Source organism: Macrotis lagotis, chromosome 1, assembly GCF_037893015.1.
Source record: "Macrotis lagotis isolate mMagLag1 chromosome 1, bilby.v1.9.chrom.fasta, whole genome shotgun sequence".
Lineage (NCBI taxonomy): Eukaryota > Metazoa > Chordata > Mammalia > Peramelemorphia > Peramelidae > Macrotis > Macrotis lagotis.
This window is the reverse complement of record NC_133658.1, coordinates 156,089,810-156,107,546: the sequence shown is the minus strand read 5'-3', so window position 1 is coordinate 156,107,546 and position 17,737 is coordinate 156,089,810. Positions and strand designations below refer to the sequence as shown.

The 17,737-nt window shown below is 36.2% G+C and overlaps 1 protein-coding gene and 1 long non-coding RNA gene across 3 annotated transcripts in view; one reads left to right on the top strand and one right to left on the bottom strand.

Moving 5' to 3' along the window:
• ELP3 (elongator acetyltransferase complex subunit 3) overlaps positions 1–7,260 on the top strand; it is a 109,753-nt gene extending 102,493 nt beyond the window's left edge. The window contains exon 15 of one of the 2 annotated variants that reach the window (XM_074209216.1): positions 6,892–7,260. In XM_074209216.1, coding sequence (XP_074065317.1) covers positions 6,892–6,968 — 77 coding nt within the window. In that variant the 3' untranslated portion in view covers positions 6,969–7,260. The remainder of the gene's footprint in view (positions 1–6,891) is intronic. The other variant, XM_074209215.1, reaches the window with a different exon arrangement.
• LOC141504291 (uncharacterized) overlaps positions 1–17,737 on the bottom strand; it is a 116,989-nt gene that overhangs the window by 4,072 nt on the left and 95,180 nt on the right. The window contains exon 2 of the long non-coding RNA XR_012473269.1: positions 11,944–12,115. This is a non-coding gene — a long non-coding RNA (uncharacterized LOC141504291). The remainder of the gene's footprint in view (positions 1–11,943; positions 12,116–17,737) is intronic.

The window sequence follows — 17,737 nt, the reverse complement described above, 5'->3', positions numbered from 1 at the left end:
TGTCCTCTTAAATTAATCCCCCCCTTTCCCCCTTTCCCTTTTCCCCTTCTTCCCTTCCTTCTGTTAGTTCTCCTTTTTCTCCCCCTCCCTGTCTCCCCCCCCCTTTCCCCTTTTAATCCTTGAGAAGTAAGATAAATTTCTTAACTTGATTAAGTGTGTCTAAGTTAATTTTAAGCCAAGTCTGATGAGATGAAGATTCAGGTGGTTCTCACCTCAGATTTCTTTCTTAATAAATTATCTGTTCACATATTGTATGTTATTAGTTTTACAGTAGTGTTCCAGTTCCTTAAATATCCTTAATATCAGAACTTTATATAATATATTTATGCAAATATTTTTCCCAGTCTGTTTTACTTTCTTTAATCTTAGAGATTTGGCTTTTTTTATGTGCAGAGTCCTTTTATTTTTGTATACTAAAATCCATCAGTTTTCTCCACTAATTATTCCTTTTTTCTGAATTGCGGGGGTGGGGGGGTGAGTGTCTTATGGCAGGGAAACCAGCCAATAGGCTATTAAATGGTCTAGATGTGAAGAGATCAGGGTGTGCACTAGGGTTATGGTACTATCAGAGTGTTCCTGTATTTAGAGGTGATTAAAAGATAAAATAATAATCATTTGGATATTGGTGTTTTGGGGTGGCTAGGTGGCACAGTGGATAGATTACTGGCCCTGGAGTCAGGAGTACTTGAGTTCAAATCCGGTCTCAGGCACTTAATAATTGCCTAGCTGTGTGGCCTTGGGCAAACCACTTAACCCCATCTGCCTTGCAAAAACCTTAAAAAAAAAGATTAGTGTTTTACAGCCCCTTACTTGCCCTGTATGCTCCCCTAATAAACCCAAGAGCTGCTATGCTACTTTAGAAAACTACAATCTTGTCTCACTTTCAGGTACCTGTCCCTGGGAGGTTCTTGCTCAGTAATACTGTGAGAGTTTCAGTATCTTTTTTAATTCAGTAGATCAGAAAACAGTTCTGTTTACATTTGAAAGGAACTGTAAGCTTTGATCTTTTGACTGAACAACTAAAACAGATCTAGGGATGAGCATTTCTTTAAATGCAGTTCTGTTATTCATCTGATATAAATAAAACACACACAAAACTAACAAAAGAGGCAGCACAGATGAAAAGATGTGAAACACAACAAACAGAACTGCTTCTCTGTTCTAAAGTGGTTTGGCTCTGCAGATGACAAGAGGTACTGAGGATATATGCATTCAAAACTAGGCTGTCTGAACTATGGCAACCACACCCCTGAGGGGGCCTATGGTGAGGTGTCCCTTGTATACTGCTGCCTCTGTCTCTGACCTTGGGAAGAAAGTCCTGAGCTGGACTGAGAAGCACTTCACACAGTCCTCATTGGTGTTTGTGTCAGGCTGTAACTGTGTATTGGTGTTAAGTCTTATAATCCTGCATCACTCTATTCTAGCCAGTCATATCTAATGTAGAAAGTAGTTTCCAGTTAAAGTAGTATGTAGTGCTTTCAGTGACATTCATGTGCAGTACCTTCTTCTAGCAAACCAAGTTCCATAATAAAATACAAAAGTGGTAAAAAGAAAAGTAAAATCAGTAGGACTTGATAACAAATTGGTTTAAGAAGATGAAAAAGAATTAGAAGTCAAAGATGACACAGGTTTAGAGCCTAGGATGGTGGTACCCTAAACAGTAATTGGAGAATTGGAAGAAGGAAAAGGCCTGGCAGAGCAGGGGAGAAAGGAAAAAGGTGAATTCCATTTTATACAGAGTTGACATGTTAAGTTTAAGATGTATACTAGACATCCATTTCAAGGTAATTAATTGAAGATTCAAGAATGGAGATCAGCAGAAAGATGAAGAATAGCTAAATAGATTTGAGAATCATTAGCATTTAGATGATGATTGAAGCTTTGGGAGCTGATGAGATCATCAGCTGAAAGAGTATAGAGGAGAGAGGGGGAAAGTGGGATCAGGACAGAGTCTTAAGAGTATCTCACTCACCATTAGTTGGCATGCATGACCTGAATAAAGATTCAGCAAAGGAAACTGAAAAGGAGCAGTCATATGAATAGGAGGAGAACCAGGAGAGAGCAGTGTCATACAAACCTAGGGAAGGGAATATCAAGGAAATGATGATGACCCAGAGTGTCAAGGGCTGCAGAAAGATCAAGAAAGATGAAAATTAAGAACAGCTCAATAGATCTGGCAATTAAGAGATCATTAGGAACTTTGGAGAGAGGAGTTCCAGTTGAATCATGAAATTGGAAGTCAGACTATAAAAAATTAAGAAAAGAATGAGAGAAAAGGAATCCTTCTCAAGGATTTTAGCCACAAAAAGGAGAGAAATGGGATATATCTAGTGGGGGACTGATGGATCAAATGAGGATGAGGGAGACATATTTACAGGTCATAGGGAAGCTAGGAGGAGACAAGGAGACTGAAGATATGTTAAGTGGAGGAATATGATAAGAGGGGCCAATCTGTTGGAGGCAATGAAATGGATCTCACTACCTTGGGCATGGAGAGGGATTTTCTAGATTCTTCAAACATAAATTAAGCACCTACACTGTGATGAGCTGTAAGGGTACAAAGTAAAGTTACTGTAATGTAGAGTCTGTTACCATAGACAGACCAGTATAGGAATGGTGCAAAAAGACATGGTTGTTTTAAAAAAGCACCTTTGCAATGGTATTTATTTGGTTTATAACCAATGTGTTTCAGGTCCCAATAAAAAGCCCATATGAGCCTTGCTGTCCTCATAAGTATATAGCAAGTTCCACTAAAGGAAGTCCACTACTACTTGTTCAAAAAATGTTCAAGGGTGAAAAGCAGGGAGATATCTAACTGTGGTAGCCTAACCCTAATGAGTATTATAGCTCTATTTGCCATCTTGATTCACTTGCTTAAATACCAAGCTTCAATTGTTTTGAGTAAGTCAGCTTCAAATTACCATTCATTCCATGTCCTTTCTTACATTTTGTGTGATAAGAGATGAGCTGGGTTATATAGTGTATTCAGTGGGCATAGCCAACAAACAGCCTGAATTGACTGATGAAAACTGAAGAGGTTAATTGAGAAATCCATTGCTTATTCCTCTTCCCAGAAATAGGTATTCTTTCTCCTTAGTCATAGCAATTGACTAGGAAAGTTATTTCCTTTATTAAGTTACCCAATGGCACAGAGCTCTTATACCTAAAGGAAAATACAACTTCATTTACTTTTGGTCTAGTGGGTTATTATCAGTCTTTGACCTTACTACTTTTTCCTAGCCTTAGTATTTATAGATAGGCAAAATCTCATCAGCCCTGTCCACCTTTTCATAATTAAGTCATTTACTCTTTAACAATGAACGGGGCTGCTAGGTGGCGTAGTGGATAAAGCACCAGTCCTGGAGTCAGGAGTACCTGGGTTCAAATCCAGTCTCAGACACTTAATAATTACCTAGCTGTGTGGCCTTCGCAAGCCCCTTAACCCCATTTGCCTTGCAAAAACCAAAAAAAAAAAAAAAAAAAAAATGAATGAAGCCATGGTAAGGTATTTGTATAGAAGTGAATTTGGATGTACAAAGTACAATAATAATAATTAACTTTTAACATTGTTGTTACTTTAACCGACTTTTTTTTAAACAGTTGATCCAGTGCTTAGTGGAAAGAAAGTCTTCTGTAGAACATAACAAAGTGTTTTTGTACTTGGGGCAAAAAAACATGAAACACATTCTCAACTGCAGAAGGGGGTGGGGGAGATGAAAAATCAAAAGTTTAGGCATCATTATATGATGGCCAAAAGAGAAGATTCACCTCTTATGGATCATTTGATATCTTCCATTCCAAACCAAGTGTTTGGAATCAATAAAATTGCTTTCACTGAGCACTTATATAGGCACATTATAGTACACACTGAGGATAAATGGAAAGGTAAAAACAGCTTCTGCCCTGCAATTACATATACGTAACACACACACACACACACACACACAGCACAGAATAGAATAGAATAGAATAGAATAGAATAGAATAGAATAGAATAAATTAGAGGGGATGATGGTGGTAGCTAGGAAACACTGGGAAAGACTTCCTACAGAATATGGAATTAAGCCTGGTCTTGAAGGAAGGCAGAAAAGTAAAGGGGGAGTGCATTTCAAGTGTGGGGAACAATCAGGACAAAGGTCCAGAGAAAGATGAAGCATCCTGGAGAAGAGCAGCAAGTCAGGCCAGTCTGTCAAGGCAATCATAGGTCTAACTTGATATTTAGTCCTGTGCTAGGAGATGCCACAGTCAGAGCCATAATTGAGAACAATCCCTGAGGCAGCTGAGTGAAGAATGAATTAGAATGAGGAGAGATGAGGTAAGAAGCTAATGAGAAGCCTATTCTCATAGTCTAGGTCAGAGGTGATAAAGGCCTGAACTAAAGTGGCTTTGTGAGCAGAGATGATTTACATAGAGATGATTATTGAATGGAAAGGAGATGATAGTAATAGAGCAAGTGTTCCCAATGTAGGGTCTATGAATTGTGTTTTTTTTTTAATTTTGATAACTGCATTTCAGTAATTTGATTTTTTTGGTGATCCTATGTGTTTTATTTTATGCATTTATACATGTTATTCTGAGGAGTCCATGATACAAAAAAATTGAATAAGCTTTGTTCTAGAAGGAAAAAAGGAGAGGTGCCAGGACAGAATCTGGACAGGTACCCACACATAGTGGGCATGATATTGATAAAGAACCAGCAAAGAAGACTGAGAAGCAGATAGGCAGGGAAAGAAGTAGGTAGAAGTAGAACAGGCAGTTACAAAACACAAAAACCCAGAGAGGAGAGAGTATACAGGAAGAAAAGGTGATTAACAGCATCCACTGCTTCTGACTGGTCAAGAAAGACTAGGCCTAAGAAAAGTCCATTAGATCATTGATTGGATATGGTGGCATAGTCCTGTTGTCTGTACTCCTCGGGGGCTGAGTCTGGTACATTGGTTGTGCTCAGGAGTTCTGAGCTTCACTAAGACAGTAACCAGGTAACTGTTTAGACTTGCTAAGTTTGTTACCCAACTTCCTAGGAATGGCAAACTGACCCAGGGTTAGAAACAGAACAGTGTGAAGCTTCTTTTTTGACCAGCAGTGGGATAGGGCCCAAGAATGGCCACTCTACATCCAGCTGGAGTGAGACAGTGTTAGAAAGGGACTGGTACTGGTCTAGTTGCTCATTTCTAACCACCTCCCCCCCATCAAATGGTGTGTTCAATCTCAATTTTTTTTAATCAACAGAATTTTGGAAAACATGATTTGTTTTGTGCCAATTTTTATTATTTTCAAAATTATGAGCATTCATTTAGATGGTCCACCTATTTAGTCCATTACTATTATCTTGAATAGTTGAGGAATGGAGAACTGGGTCTAGAACTGATTAGACTGGGTTGCTTTTGGGAACTGTACAATGTTTCAGTGTTCCAAATTGCTCCCTACCACATCTCATCTTTTTCTAACATCAGTTTGATGTTATAGGACAAAGAGTTTTTAAATGTTATGACCTCAGAAGAAACAAAAATTTTGACCCAAGGGACAATGGGTACTCCTCTGGTAGGTAGGTAAATAATTTATAGCATATCTTCAGTGATGACTTATACATGAACAGGTATATAAGACAGATATTTCTGGGAAAAGATGATGTTGATGTAGAATGATGGATAACAGATGAATTGCCTGAGTTCAGAACTATGTCTCTGAAATAGTAAAAGATCATAAGAAGGCTTACAGAGTATTGGATAGTTTCTTTATGGGAGTGTACAGAAAGATTAGGAAAAGAAAGTGTGGATGGGTTTTCATCTACATGGGCAGAGGGACTCCCATCTCTGAAAAGACCTTGGATCTAGTTGAAGTTGTCTTCCAGTTTTTACTTCTTTAAACCACCAAATATTTCCTTTTCTGAACAGATATAACCATTCCAGTTTGTTATTTGCAAGTCCAATCCCAGATATTTTATATATATACGCAATCTTAAAAAACAATTTGTTTTCCCTTTAAATACAGTAGCAGTAGACCCCTTTTCATGAAACCAATAAAATCAATGTTTTCATATCCTGTCTAGTAATTTTGATTTCTTAAAAAAAGCTCTTATAAGATTTTTCCTATGGGGGCGGCTAGGTGGCATAGTGGATAAAGCACCAGCCTTGGAGTCAGGAGTACCTGGGTTCAAATCCGGTCTCAGACACTTAATAATTACCTAGCTGTGTGGCCTTGGACAAGCCACTTAACCCCATTTGCCTTGCAAAAAAAAACCTAAAACAAAAAAAAAAGATTTTTCCTATGAATCAGCCCCAGGATGGGGAATGGAGAGAGCCCTTCTCTTGTTTCTCTTTGTATCTTCCCCAGCATATTGCAATGTTTGGTCCAGCAGCAGCAAAGTGGTGAAATAGAATTCAGATCTGGCCTCAGACACTTACTGGCTATGTGACACCTAATCCTGTTTGTTTGCCTGACCTGGAGGAAGTGGCAAGCTGTTCCAGTATTTTTATCATGAAAAGCTCAAATGAAGTCACAAAAAGTCAGAGGAATACTATCTATCTTAGTTATTTCTTGTCTTAGTAAATGGCATCTGATTTTGGAATGTACTTTGGAAAGAGCTCTGGATCTAGAGGTAGAGCCCAAATTCCCTTTCCAGCCCTTCTATTTATGTAACTTAGAGCAAGCTACTTCACTTTCTAGGTTTCAGATCATAGGGTCCTAGGTAAAGCCAGAAGAAATTAGAGAACTTAAGTTAGTTGTCCAATATCACATGAGAAGGTTCAACTTGCTGACTTCCAGATCTGAATCTGTGATCTGACCTATATTGTTAGAAACATTCTTACTATGAGCTTTTTTCTGAGTCTTTAGCTCATGGAGAAATATTAATGAGATCTTTGTCTCCCTTATTTTTCTGATTCTTTACAGGAGTTGGCACCAGGAATTATTACAGGAAGATTGGCTATGTCTTAGAAGGACCTTACATGGTGAAGGAGTTGAACTAACATCCATCTTTATCCAGGATGCTTCATGGCAAGAAGTAATGACTTAATTTATAGTTATAAGGAAAAAGGCATGGGAGAAACAAGGCTAATGAAACCACCAAGGAATTTTTCCCTCATTCTAAAAGAACAATGAATTTGGCAATAAAGTTCTATTTTATAAGCACTGACTTGCAGAAACTTTTTTGATAATCTGCTTGACACTTAGCTTGGTAACACAGAACACCTAAGCTGACCTTTGGGGAATTTTGCTTCTATGAAAAGAGTTATTGAATTGAACTATTTTTGTTTAACAATAAAACTTCACTTTTCATCAGAAAATGGGAATTTTTTTTTCTTCTAAATCTGCCATGACATTTGTATTCATGTGTATTTTCTTATGAGTACTATGGTGTACATTGGTTTTGGCCTTGCAGCCAATGGTCTCCAGATTTTCTTACTGTCACATTCCTACCAGAATTTTGTTGTTTGGTCATCTTTTAGTCAAGTCTGACTCTCCATGACCCCATTTGTGTTTTCTCTTGAAAAAAGATTACTGGAGTAGTTTGCTATTTCCTTCTCCAACTCATTTGACAGATGAAGAAACTGAGGTCATGTGACTTGCCCAGGTCAACACAGTAAGTATCTAAGGCTGTATTTAAACTAAAGTCTTACTGACTCCAGGCCCAACACTATCTCCACTGTGCCACATAATTGCTCCTAACACTCCTACTACACCATAATTATTTACTTATAAATTATACACCTATGACACACACAAAAGTATGCACTTTAAAAGGATGATATCTGTGGTCCAGCCAAACTGGCCTATTTCTCACACACACAACCTCCAATTCCTGTCTCTCTGCCTTTACATAGGTCATTGGTGTCCTCCTCTCCTTAAGAATTTTTTATTTCCTCTTGTTTACTGTGTATATATATTTATATGTGTAGATTTGGTCCCTCTCACTCTTCTTCCCCATCCCAAGAATACAGAATGTAAGTTCCTTAAATAGTAAGAATTGTTTTGTTCTCTTTAGATCTTTATACCTATTAAATGGTAGATTCTTATTTAATGCATCTATAAGAATTTTTATAGATGACACATCATTTTGAACAGAAGCTTAGTTTCAAAATGTTGTGCTAATTGTGATGACTTAATATCATCAGCTAATATCTTAATGCATGATATACCCAAGAGCCAGGATCATCATTGACCATAATAAAAATAAATCCATATTTCAATCATGTATTTTTAAATTTGAGGGGAGCCTGACTTCTTAGCAGATCTGACTAGAGAATCATTGTTTTAGGTCTGCCATGTTATTTTTTCACTTCTGCTCTCACTTAACACAATTTTAAGGAATATCTGTTTCTAAACCACTTACACATTTTGCAAGAGTTTAGTTAATCTATTTATTTGCCTGAGCTGCAACACTAAAAGTGAACAAATGGATGAGAACACCACTGTCAACCTCACCATGTCTTGAAATTCTTATCCTTTCCAAAGATCACTTCATGTCCTATATGCCACATTTGAGATGGTCTGACCTTTGAACTGACTGAAGAAGTATGTGCCAGTTCATATAGTCAATATTTGTAATTTGCATTTTTAGCAAAATATAAATAGAAGTTCTAAATATTTTCCTCAATGTACTGCAGCAGTTGACTACTGTATCCTATTTTGGAGATCACTGATCTTGACAGTGAAATTTTCACTTAAAAAAACCAAAATCATGTGTTTGTACAGGTAATTCCTAGTGAGGAAGCTCTATTTATCAATGCAAATTGACATCTTGTGGTTTAGTCATTTTTAGTTGTGCTCAACTCTTCTTGACCCCTTTTTTGAGAAGTCCCTTGGCAGAGATACTGGAGTAGTTTGCCATTTTTTTCTCCAGCTCATTTTACAGAAAAGAAAACTGATGCAAACTGGGTTAAATAACTTGCCCAGGGTCATACAGGTGGTAAGAAATCAAATTTAAACTTGGGTCTTCCTGACTCCAGGTAGTCTATCTACTTAGCTCCACTTACCTGTAGATTGACAGACATCCTGCAGTTTTGCTTGAAGTAGATGAGATAACTGATAAATGAAAAAAGACAGCAATGCCCAGTATTTCTTTTACTTGTTTTCTGCACAAAGAACTCAACACCATGCTACTAACTCAAGAGGTCATTAAGCTGTCCTTGATGAATTCAAGGAATTCTGTCATCAAATTAAAAGAGAACTGGGCAGAAGGGACAGAGCCACTGTCAGCAATACATGAAAGATGGTGGAATTTGGGTGAAATCACAGTAAGAAAACGGGAAATGTGGGGATTTCCAAGAAAGGGAAGGGATTAGAGGCCAATAAATTTGATTTTAATGCCTCAGGAAATTCTAGAGATGGCAAAAAATCTAAAAGGAAAATAGATGTTTACAGCAAGCAGACCCAGCAAGGTTAACCACAGATTGTGCCAGATTAACATAATTTCCTTCTGTGACTGTCATGAAACTGGCAGATGAAGAGAATTTTATAGATTTAGCTTGGATTTTTGAAAAGATTTGATAAAGTATCTTGCTTTTGTGGTAAAAATGAAGTTTTGTGAATTACACAACACAGTACAACTAAATTGACTAGACAATAAAGGGAGAGAAGTCAAAATGGTGAGGTGAAAGCACTAGAGTCTAGTCTGCCATAATTCTTTGGCAAACATCTAAAAAATGTACTAGATCAAATACTGATAATGAAATTCAAGAAAAAGTTCCCAGTGAATCATTTTTCCCAGTCCAGGCAGCTTCAGGAGATAGAGAGGTCTACAGACTTTAGGTACAAGGTGTGGCCAGGAATATTCCAATGCCCAGCAAAATAAGGTTACAACAGAACTACCAAGCAGAAAGAGACCCCCATTTAGCCCTGGGCACAGAAATGACTTTCATCTGCCAGCTCTTGTGGTCAGTCATCCAGTTCTGTTTCATGGATACAGGTCAGAGAGGAGAGGTAGTGATCGATGGCTCTAAAATGTGGACTGAGCAAGAAACAAGTGGCTTTGATCCAAGGAGGAGAGTTCACCATCCCAGTCCAAAGAACACTCAGAACTTTGGTTGCTGTGAACCTGCGGAGTCTCCCTCTGGGCTAAAAAAATGATTGAGTCTAACAGTAGTCAACTGAAATTCAACTAGGGGCACATCAATAGATTTAGAGTTGGATCAGGAACTTGCAGAACTCAGACCAGGAGGGCAGTGAACAGAACTTCCCACAGAATATGCTACTTTAGGAGCACTTAAAGCTTGTGAGACCCCAGCCAGAACCATGAAAGTAGCAAAAGGAGATGAGATGACAGAAGCTCAGAATAGATATCTCCCTCTCCCACCCCCACTTAGACACCCCGGAATTAACATAAAGTCCAAAGTCAAGAAGTAGACTGAAAAAGTGAGCAAACAAAAATAACCCTACCATAAAGAGCTATTAGGGCAACAAGGAAGCCCAAAACAGAAAAAAAGTACTCAAAAAGACCTATAAGCAAAGCCTCAAAGAAAAATACAGCTTGAACATGAGACCAACAAAAATATCTAGAAGAGTTAAAATAAGCATTTTTCAAAAAGCTAGAAGAATATTTTTCAAAATTGATACTAGAAAAAATGAGAAAAGAACCAAGAGATAGGAGGAAAAAATAAAGAAAAAGAACTAGCTTAGAAAAAGGGATACCAAAATCATACTGAAGAAAAATAATTCCTTAAAGACTGGAATTGGCTAAATGGTTACTAATAACTTCATAAGGCACTGAGATGAATCAAAGAGTAACAGAATTAAATGGTTCTATTATGGTTTGATGGAACACATTTTTTCAAAGAAGGGACATACTGGGAAGAGGGAGAGGAAGAAAAAGAATATGGAAAATTATCTTACATAAATGAGGAGTGTAAGTGGAGGAGCATTGGAAGGGAGCTGATGGCATTTAAATATCATCTGAACTCGTTCAAGGAGAAAAGAATACACAAAGTTGAAAACAGAAACATTATTCAACAAGGAAATGCCCTTTTCAGAGGGGGGGGGGGAAGGGAGGGTAGGCTTAGAAAGGCATTGGAAACAAAATATGGACTGTTGAAGGAGTGAGGAAAAAAAAGAAAGGAAAAGTATACGAAAATAGGATATATAGAAATATACATTTACCAATCATAGCTAACCACGAATGGAATGAACTCACCTATAACAGAAAAGAGGAAGTAATAATGGATTAGAAATCAGAATCCAACAATATGTAATTTATAAGAAATACCTGAAAACAAAGATAAACATTAAATAAAGGGCTAGAGCAGAATCTATTAAGCTTCTGTTGAAATTTTTGTTATTGTTATTGTTGTTATTGTTCATCCATCTCCAAGACAACTAAAGACATTGTGAGGATGATATCTTGAATTGTACATGACTTAGATTTAAATGAGAAAGAGCTTCACAAAGCTGTCAGCCTCACTCCTCCAGAGTCATCAAAGTCCAGTAGTAAGACTAAAGTCAAGACAACTGGCGATGCCTTAGGATGCACTTGGTCTTTCTAAATCAAGATCTTTCCCAGGTCTCAGTTTGTCTGAGGAAATGCTTATTCTAGGATCCTGGCTTTTTGGAAAATAATAATAATAATAATGGAAAAAAATTAATCTAAACTCCATGTTTACAAAAACAAACATTGACAAAACATAAACAAAAAATAAACAACCAAAATTTATATTTCTATGGACAGAGCATCTACATGTAAGGGTATGGTATCCTTATAGAAGAAAGGAACCGTATGTGGTGAGGAAAGAAGAAAGAAAGGAAAAGTAGAAGAAATAACAGCAGGGAAATTACTACTACTAGTCTCAAAAAGCATGAAAAAAAAAAACAGTTAATACAAAATATTCTAAAAATCTGGCTCACTGCTTCCCACAAATACAGACAGCAACCACAAGAGGAGTAAGCTTAAACTTAGATCTTAATAGTAATGAGGCTCACATATAAGAAACATATGACAAAGATTTAACTCACCACACTTTCTCCAAGAATCCTCTCAGGATAGAAACCTCAGGCAGAAACCTTTGTTGTTGTTTACCTTCCTTTTTGAAAAAGGACCAATAACATGAGGGCAATGTCTTGACTTGCGTGGATTTAAGTGTAGAAGAGTTGCACTAAGTCATCAGCTTTACTCTCTTTTCCATGGCTGAAATTTTAAAAAAAAAGGCAGTGCTAGCAATCTTGATCCCAGATAAAGCAAAAGCAAAAACAGACCTAATTAAAGAGATAGGCAGGGAAAATAAATTTTGCTTAAAAAGTACTACAAATGAATTAATATCAATACTAAGTATGTATATACAAAATGATATAGCATTTAAATTTTTACAAGAAAAAATAAATGAATTGTAGGAAGAAATAGTAAGAAAAGTAATTTGGGGAGAACTCAATTTATCCCTCTTAGACCTAAATGAATCAAACCAAAAAACTTAACAAAAAAATTAAGGAAATTGAATCCCTGAATAGAATTTTAGAAAAGTCACAGATGGGTCTCTAGAGATATTGAATAGAAAGGAAAATATCTATTTCTCAGCTATGCATAGCATCTTCACAAAAATTAACCATGTATTAGAGCACAAAAACCTCAGAAACAAATGAAGAAAAGGAAAAGATATTAAATGAATCTGCAATAAAAATGAATTCAATAAAGCAAAAATTAAAAATTAATTGGAAATGATCTTAAAGAATAGGTTGGTCAAAAAGAGTGATATCATAAACAATTTTGGGAAACATGAAATAGTTTACCTATCAGATCTATGAATAAGGGAAGAATTTATGCCCAACAAGACACAGAAATGTAAAATGGAAACAACCCAGAATCAGATGGATTCACAAGTAAATTTTCTTAAAATTTTATTAATTTAAGGCAATGGGGTTAAGTGACTTGCCCAAGGTCAACAGCTAGGCAATTATTAAGTGTCTGAGGCTGAATATGAACTCAGGTCCTTCTGACTTCAGGGCCAGTGCTTTTGTGCTTTATCCACTGAACCACCTAGCTGTGCCTTTACAAACAAATTCTACCAAATATTTAAAGAAATGGAATCAAATTAGCACATTAATATAATTTTTGAAAAACTCAAAGGTTCCAGTTATTGAGGCAAAAACTCAATCTTCAATTAAAAACTGTTGGGAAAATTGGGAAAAAGTATTGCAAAAACTGGACAAGATGGAACAATAAGCAAATTAATGCAACATGGAAGAAATTACCTGTCAGATCTATGGACAGAGAAAGAACACATGATGAAACAAAGGACAGAGAGATTCACAGAAGGCAAAACAGATAATTTTGATTGCAAAAAAAAAAGATTTTTTACAAAGTCAATGCAACTAAAATTAGAAGAGAGGCAGTAAACTAGGAGAAAAACTTTATAGCAGATTTCTCTGATAAAGGTTTCAAATTTGGGATATATGTGTATGTCTATAAATGATCAAAGGATATGAACGGGGAATTTTCAGAGGAATAAATTCAAGCTATCACTAGCCATATTTTTAAAATGCTTTGAATTTCTGAAGCCAAGATTTCTAATACAATATTGAACAGTAGTAGTGATAATGGGCACCCATGTTTCATCCCTGATCTTACTGGGAATGCCTCTAGCCTATCCCCATTGCATATAATGCTTGTTGATGGTTTCAGATAAATACTGTTTATTATTCTAAGGAACAATCTATTTATTCCTACACTCTTTAGTGTTTTTAGTAGGAATAGGTGCTATATTTTGTCAAAAGTTTTTTTAGCATCTATTGATATAATCCTATGATTTCTGATAGTAACCTAACAGTTTTCCTAATATCAAACCAACCCTGCATTACTAGGATAAATACTACTTGATCATATTGTCCTAATATTATCTTAATCATTTTGCTAATATTTTAAGATTTTTGCATCTATATTCATCAGGGAGATAGGTCTATAATTTTCTTTCTCTGTCTTAACTCTTTCTGATTTAGGTATCAACACCATATTGATGTCATTAGATAGAGTTAGGTACAGTTCTGTCTTCACCTATTTTTCCAAAGAGTTTATATAGAATTGGAACCAACTGTTCCTTAAATATCTGAAAGAATTCATTTGTGAATCCATCTGGCTCTGGAGATTTTTTTCTTAGGGAGTTAGGTGATGGCTTGTTGATTTTCTTTCTCTGAGATAGGGTTGTTTAGGTATTTAATCTCCTCTTCATTTAATCTGGGCAACTTATATTTGTCTATTTCACTTAGATTGTCAAATTTTTTGGCATATAATTGGGCAAAATAATTCTGAATTATTGCTTTAATTTCCTCCTCATTGGTGGTGAGTTTACCTTTTTTCATTTAAGATACTAACAATTTGATTTTCCTCTTTCTTTTTTTTAATCAAATTGACCAGAGATTTATCAATTTTATTGGGGGTTTTTTTCATAAAACCAGCTCTTGGTTTTATTCATTATTAGTTCAACAGTTTTCTTGCTTTTGATTTTATTAATTTCTCCTTTAAGTTTTAGAATTTCTAATTTGGTATTTAATTGGAGGTTTTGTTCTTTCTCTAATTTTTTTAGTTGCATATTTATTTCATTGATTTCCTCTTTCTCTAATTCATGTAAGCATTTAAAGATACAATATATCACCTGACAATCACCTTGAGTGTATCCCATAGGTTTTGGTATGTTTGTTTCATTATCATTATTTAGGTTGAAATAATTCTTTCTATAATTTGTTGCTTGATCCACTCATTATTTAAAATGAGGTTATTTAGTTTCCAATTAGTTTTGGGTCTATATCTCCCTGGCCCAATATTGTATGTGATTTTTATTGCATCATGATTTGAGAAAGATGTATTCACTATTTCTGCCTTTCTGCAGCTGATCAGTAGGTTTTAATGCCCTAAAACATGGTCAATTTTTGTGTAAATGTACTTTCTGCTATGTACTGCAGAAAAAAAAAGTATATTCCTTTCTATCCTCATTCAATTTCCTCTATATCATATCTAGGTTTTCTAACAATCTATTTACCTCCTTAGCTTCCTTGTTGTTTATTTTTTTATTAGATTTATCTAAATCTGAGAGCAGAATGTTGAGTCTCATACTAGCAGAGTTTTGTTGTCTATGTCTTCCTACAGCTTTTTCAACTTTTCCTCTAAGAATTTGGGTGCATATGTATTTATTATTGAAATTACTTTATTTTGTCTATGGTACCTTTTAGGAGGATATAGTTTCCTTCCTTATCTCTTTTAACTATCTATTTTTGCAGCTGCTTTGTCTGAGATAAGGAATGTTAATCCTGCTTTTTTCACTTCAACTGAAGCAAAATATATTTTGCTCCAAACTTTTACCTTTACTCTATATGTATCTTTCTGCTTCAAATGAGTTTCTTGTAAACAGCATATTGTAAGATTCTGGTTTTTAATCCACTCTGCTATCCACTTATGTTTTAAGGGAGAGTTCATCCCATTTACAGTCAAAGTTATAATTACTAACTCTTTATTTCCCTCCATGCTATCTTCCTTCTGTTTGTATTTTCCCCCTTTTTCCCCTTTATCCATATTCCCCAGTGTTTTGTTTCTGAATGCCACCACCTTCAATGTGTTTGCCCTCCTATATCAACCCCCATCCCCTTTCTTTCTCCTTTGTCTTTTCCTCTTCTTCCCTTCTTTCTGTTAGTTCCCCCTTCCCTTTTCCCCTTTTAATACTTGATAGGTAAGTTAAGTTTCTTAACTTAACTGAGTGTGTTAAGCCAAGTCTGATGAGATGAAGATTCAGGTGGTTCTCACGTCCTCCCTTCTTCCCCTTTATTACAAGAGGTCTTTTGTACCTCTTAATGTAATGAGATTTACCCCATTCAATCTCCTCCATCATCCAGTCTCTTTACTGTCCCCCTTTTTAAGGAGGTATTGTTTTAAAATCATTCTGAGTCACAGAAAAGTTATGAGTGTCCATCACTTCTAGCTAAGTATATTCTAATAGTTACATTTCGCAAGAGTTATGAGAATCTTTCTTCCAAGTGGGGATATAGCCAGTTTCATCTTATTGGATAGCAGTTTTTTCCCTTACCCTTTTTTTTGTCTCTTGAGCCTCCTGTTTGATGTCCAAATTTTCTATTTAGCTCTGGTCTTTTCATCAGGAAATGTTGTAAGTCTCCTATTTTGTTAAATGTCAATCTTTTCCCCTGGAAGAGAAGGCTCAGCTTTCCCAGATAGGGGATTCTTGGCTGCATTCCAAACTCCCTTGCTCTTTAGAATATCTCATTCCAGGCCCTTCAATCACTTAATGTTGATGAGGCCAGGTCCTGCATAATCCTTGCTGTGGCTCCTAGGTATTTAAATTGTTTCTTTCTGGCTGCTTACAGGATTTTCTCTTTTATCTGATAGTTCTGGAATTTGGCCACAACATTCCTTGGTGTTTTTATTTTAGGATCTCTTTCTGGAGGGGATTGATGGATTCTTTCAATAACTATTTTGCCCTCTGGTCCCATGATATCAGGGCAATTTTCTATGACTAAATCCTGTAACATTAAGTCCAGGATTTTTTTCTCTTCAATGTTTTCAGGAAGGCCTATAATTCTCAGGTTGTCCCTTCTTGATCTATTCTTGAGGTCAGTGGTTTTTGCTGATGAGGTATTTTGCATTTTCTTCTATTTTTTTTCAATATTTTGCTTTTGTTTAACAGAATCTTCTTGTCTCATGAAGCCATTAGTTTCCACCTATTCCATTCCTTTTTTTTAGAGAAGATTTTCTTCATTTACCTTTTGCAATTCCTTTTCCAGTTGGTCAGTTCTATTTCTGAAGGGGCTTTCCATTTTTCCAAGGGTAGTTTTTTTTTAATTTTTATTAAAGATATTATTTGAGTTTTACAGTTTTCCCCCAATCTTGCTTCCCTCCCCCACCCCCACCCCACAGATAGCACTCCGTCAGTCTTTACTTTGTTTCCATGTTGTACCTCGATCCAAATTGGGTGTGATGAGAGAGAAATCATATCCTTAAAGAGAACAGAATTCTCAGAGGTAACCAGATCAAACCATAAGACATCTGGGGTTTTTTTCCGAATTAAAGGGAATAGTCCTTGTACTTTGTTCAAACTCCACAGCTCCTTATCTGGAAACAGATGATACTCTCCTTTGCAGACAGCCAAAAATTGTTCCCAATTGTTGTGCTGATGGAATGAGCAAATCCTTCAAGGTTGAACATCACTCCCATGTTGCTGTTAGGGTGTACAGTGTTTTTCTGATTCTGTTCATCTCACTCAGCATCAGTTCATGCAAATCCCTCCAGGTTTCCCTGACATCCCATCCCTCCTGATTTCTAATAGAACAATAGTATTCCATGAAATACATATACCACAGTTTCCTAAACCATTCCCCAATTGAAGGACATTTACTGGATTTCCAATTCTTTGCCACCACAAACAGGGCTGCTATAAATATTTTTGTACAAGTAATGTTTTTACCCTTTTTCCTCATCTCTTCAGGGTATAGACCCAGTAGTGGTATTGCTGGGTCAAAGGGTATGCACATTTTTGTTGCCCTTTGGGCATAGTTCCAAATAGTTCTCCAGAAGGGTTGGATGAGTTCACAGCTCCACCAACAGTGTAATAGTGTCCCAGATTTCCCACATCCCTTCCAACAATGATGATTATCCTTCCTGGTCATACTGGCCAATCTGAGAGGTGTGAGGTGGTACCTCAATGAAGCTTTAATTTGCATTTCTCTAATAATTAATGATTTAGAGCATTTTTTCATATGGCTATGGATTGCTTTGATCTCCTCATCTGTAAATTGCCTTTGCATATCCTTTGACCAT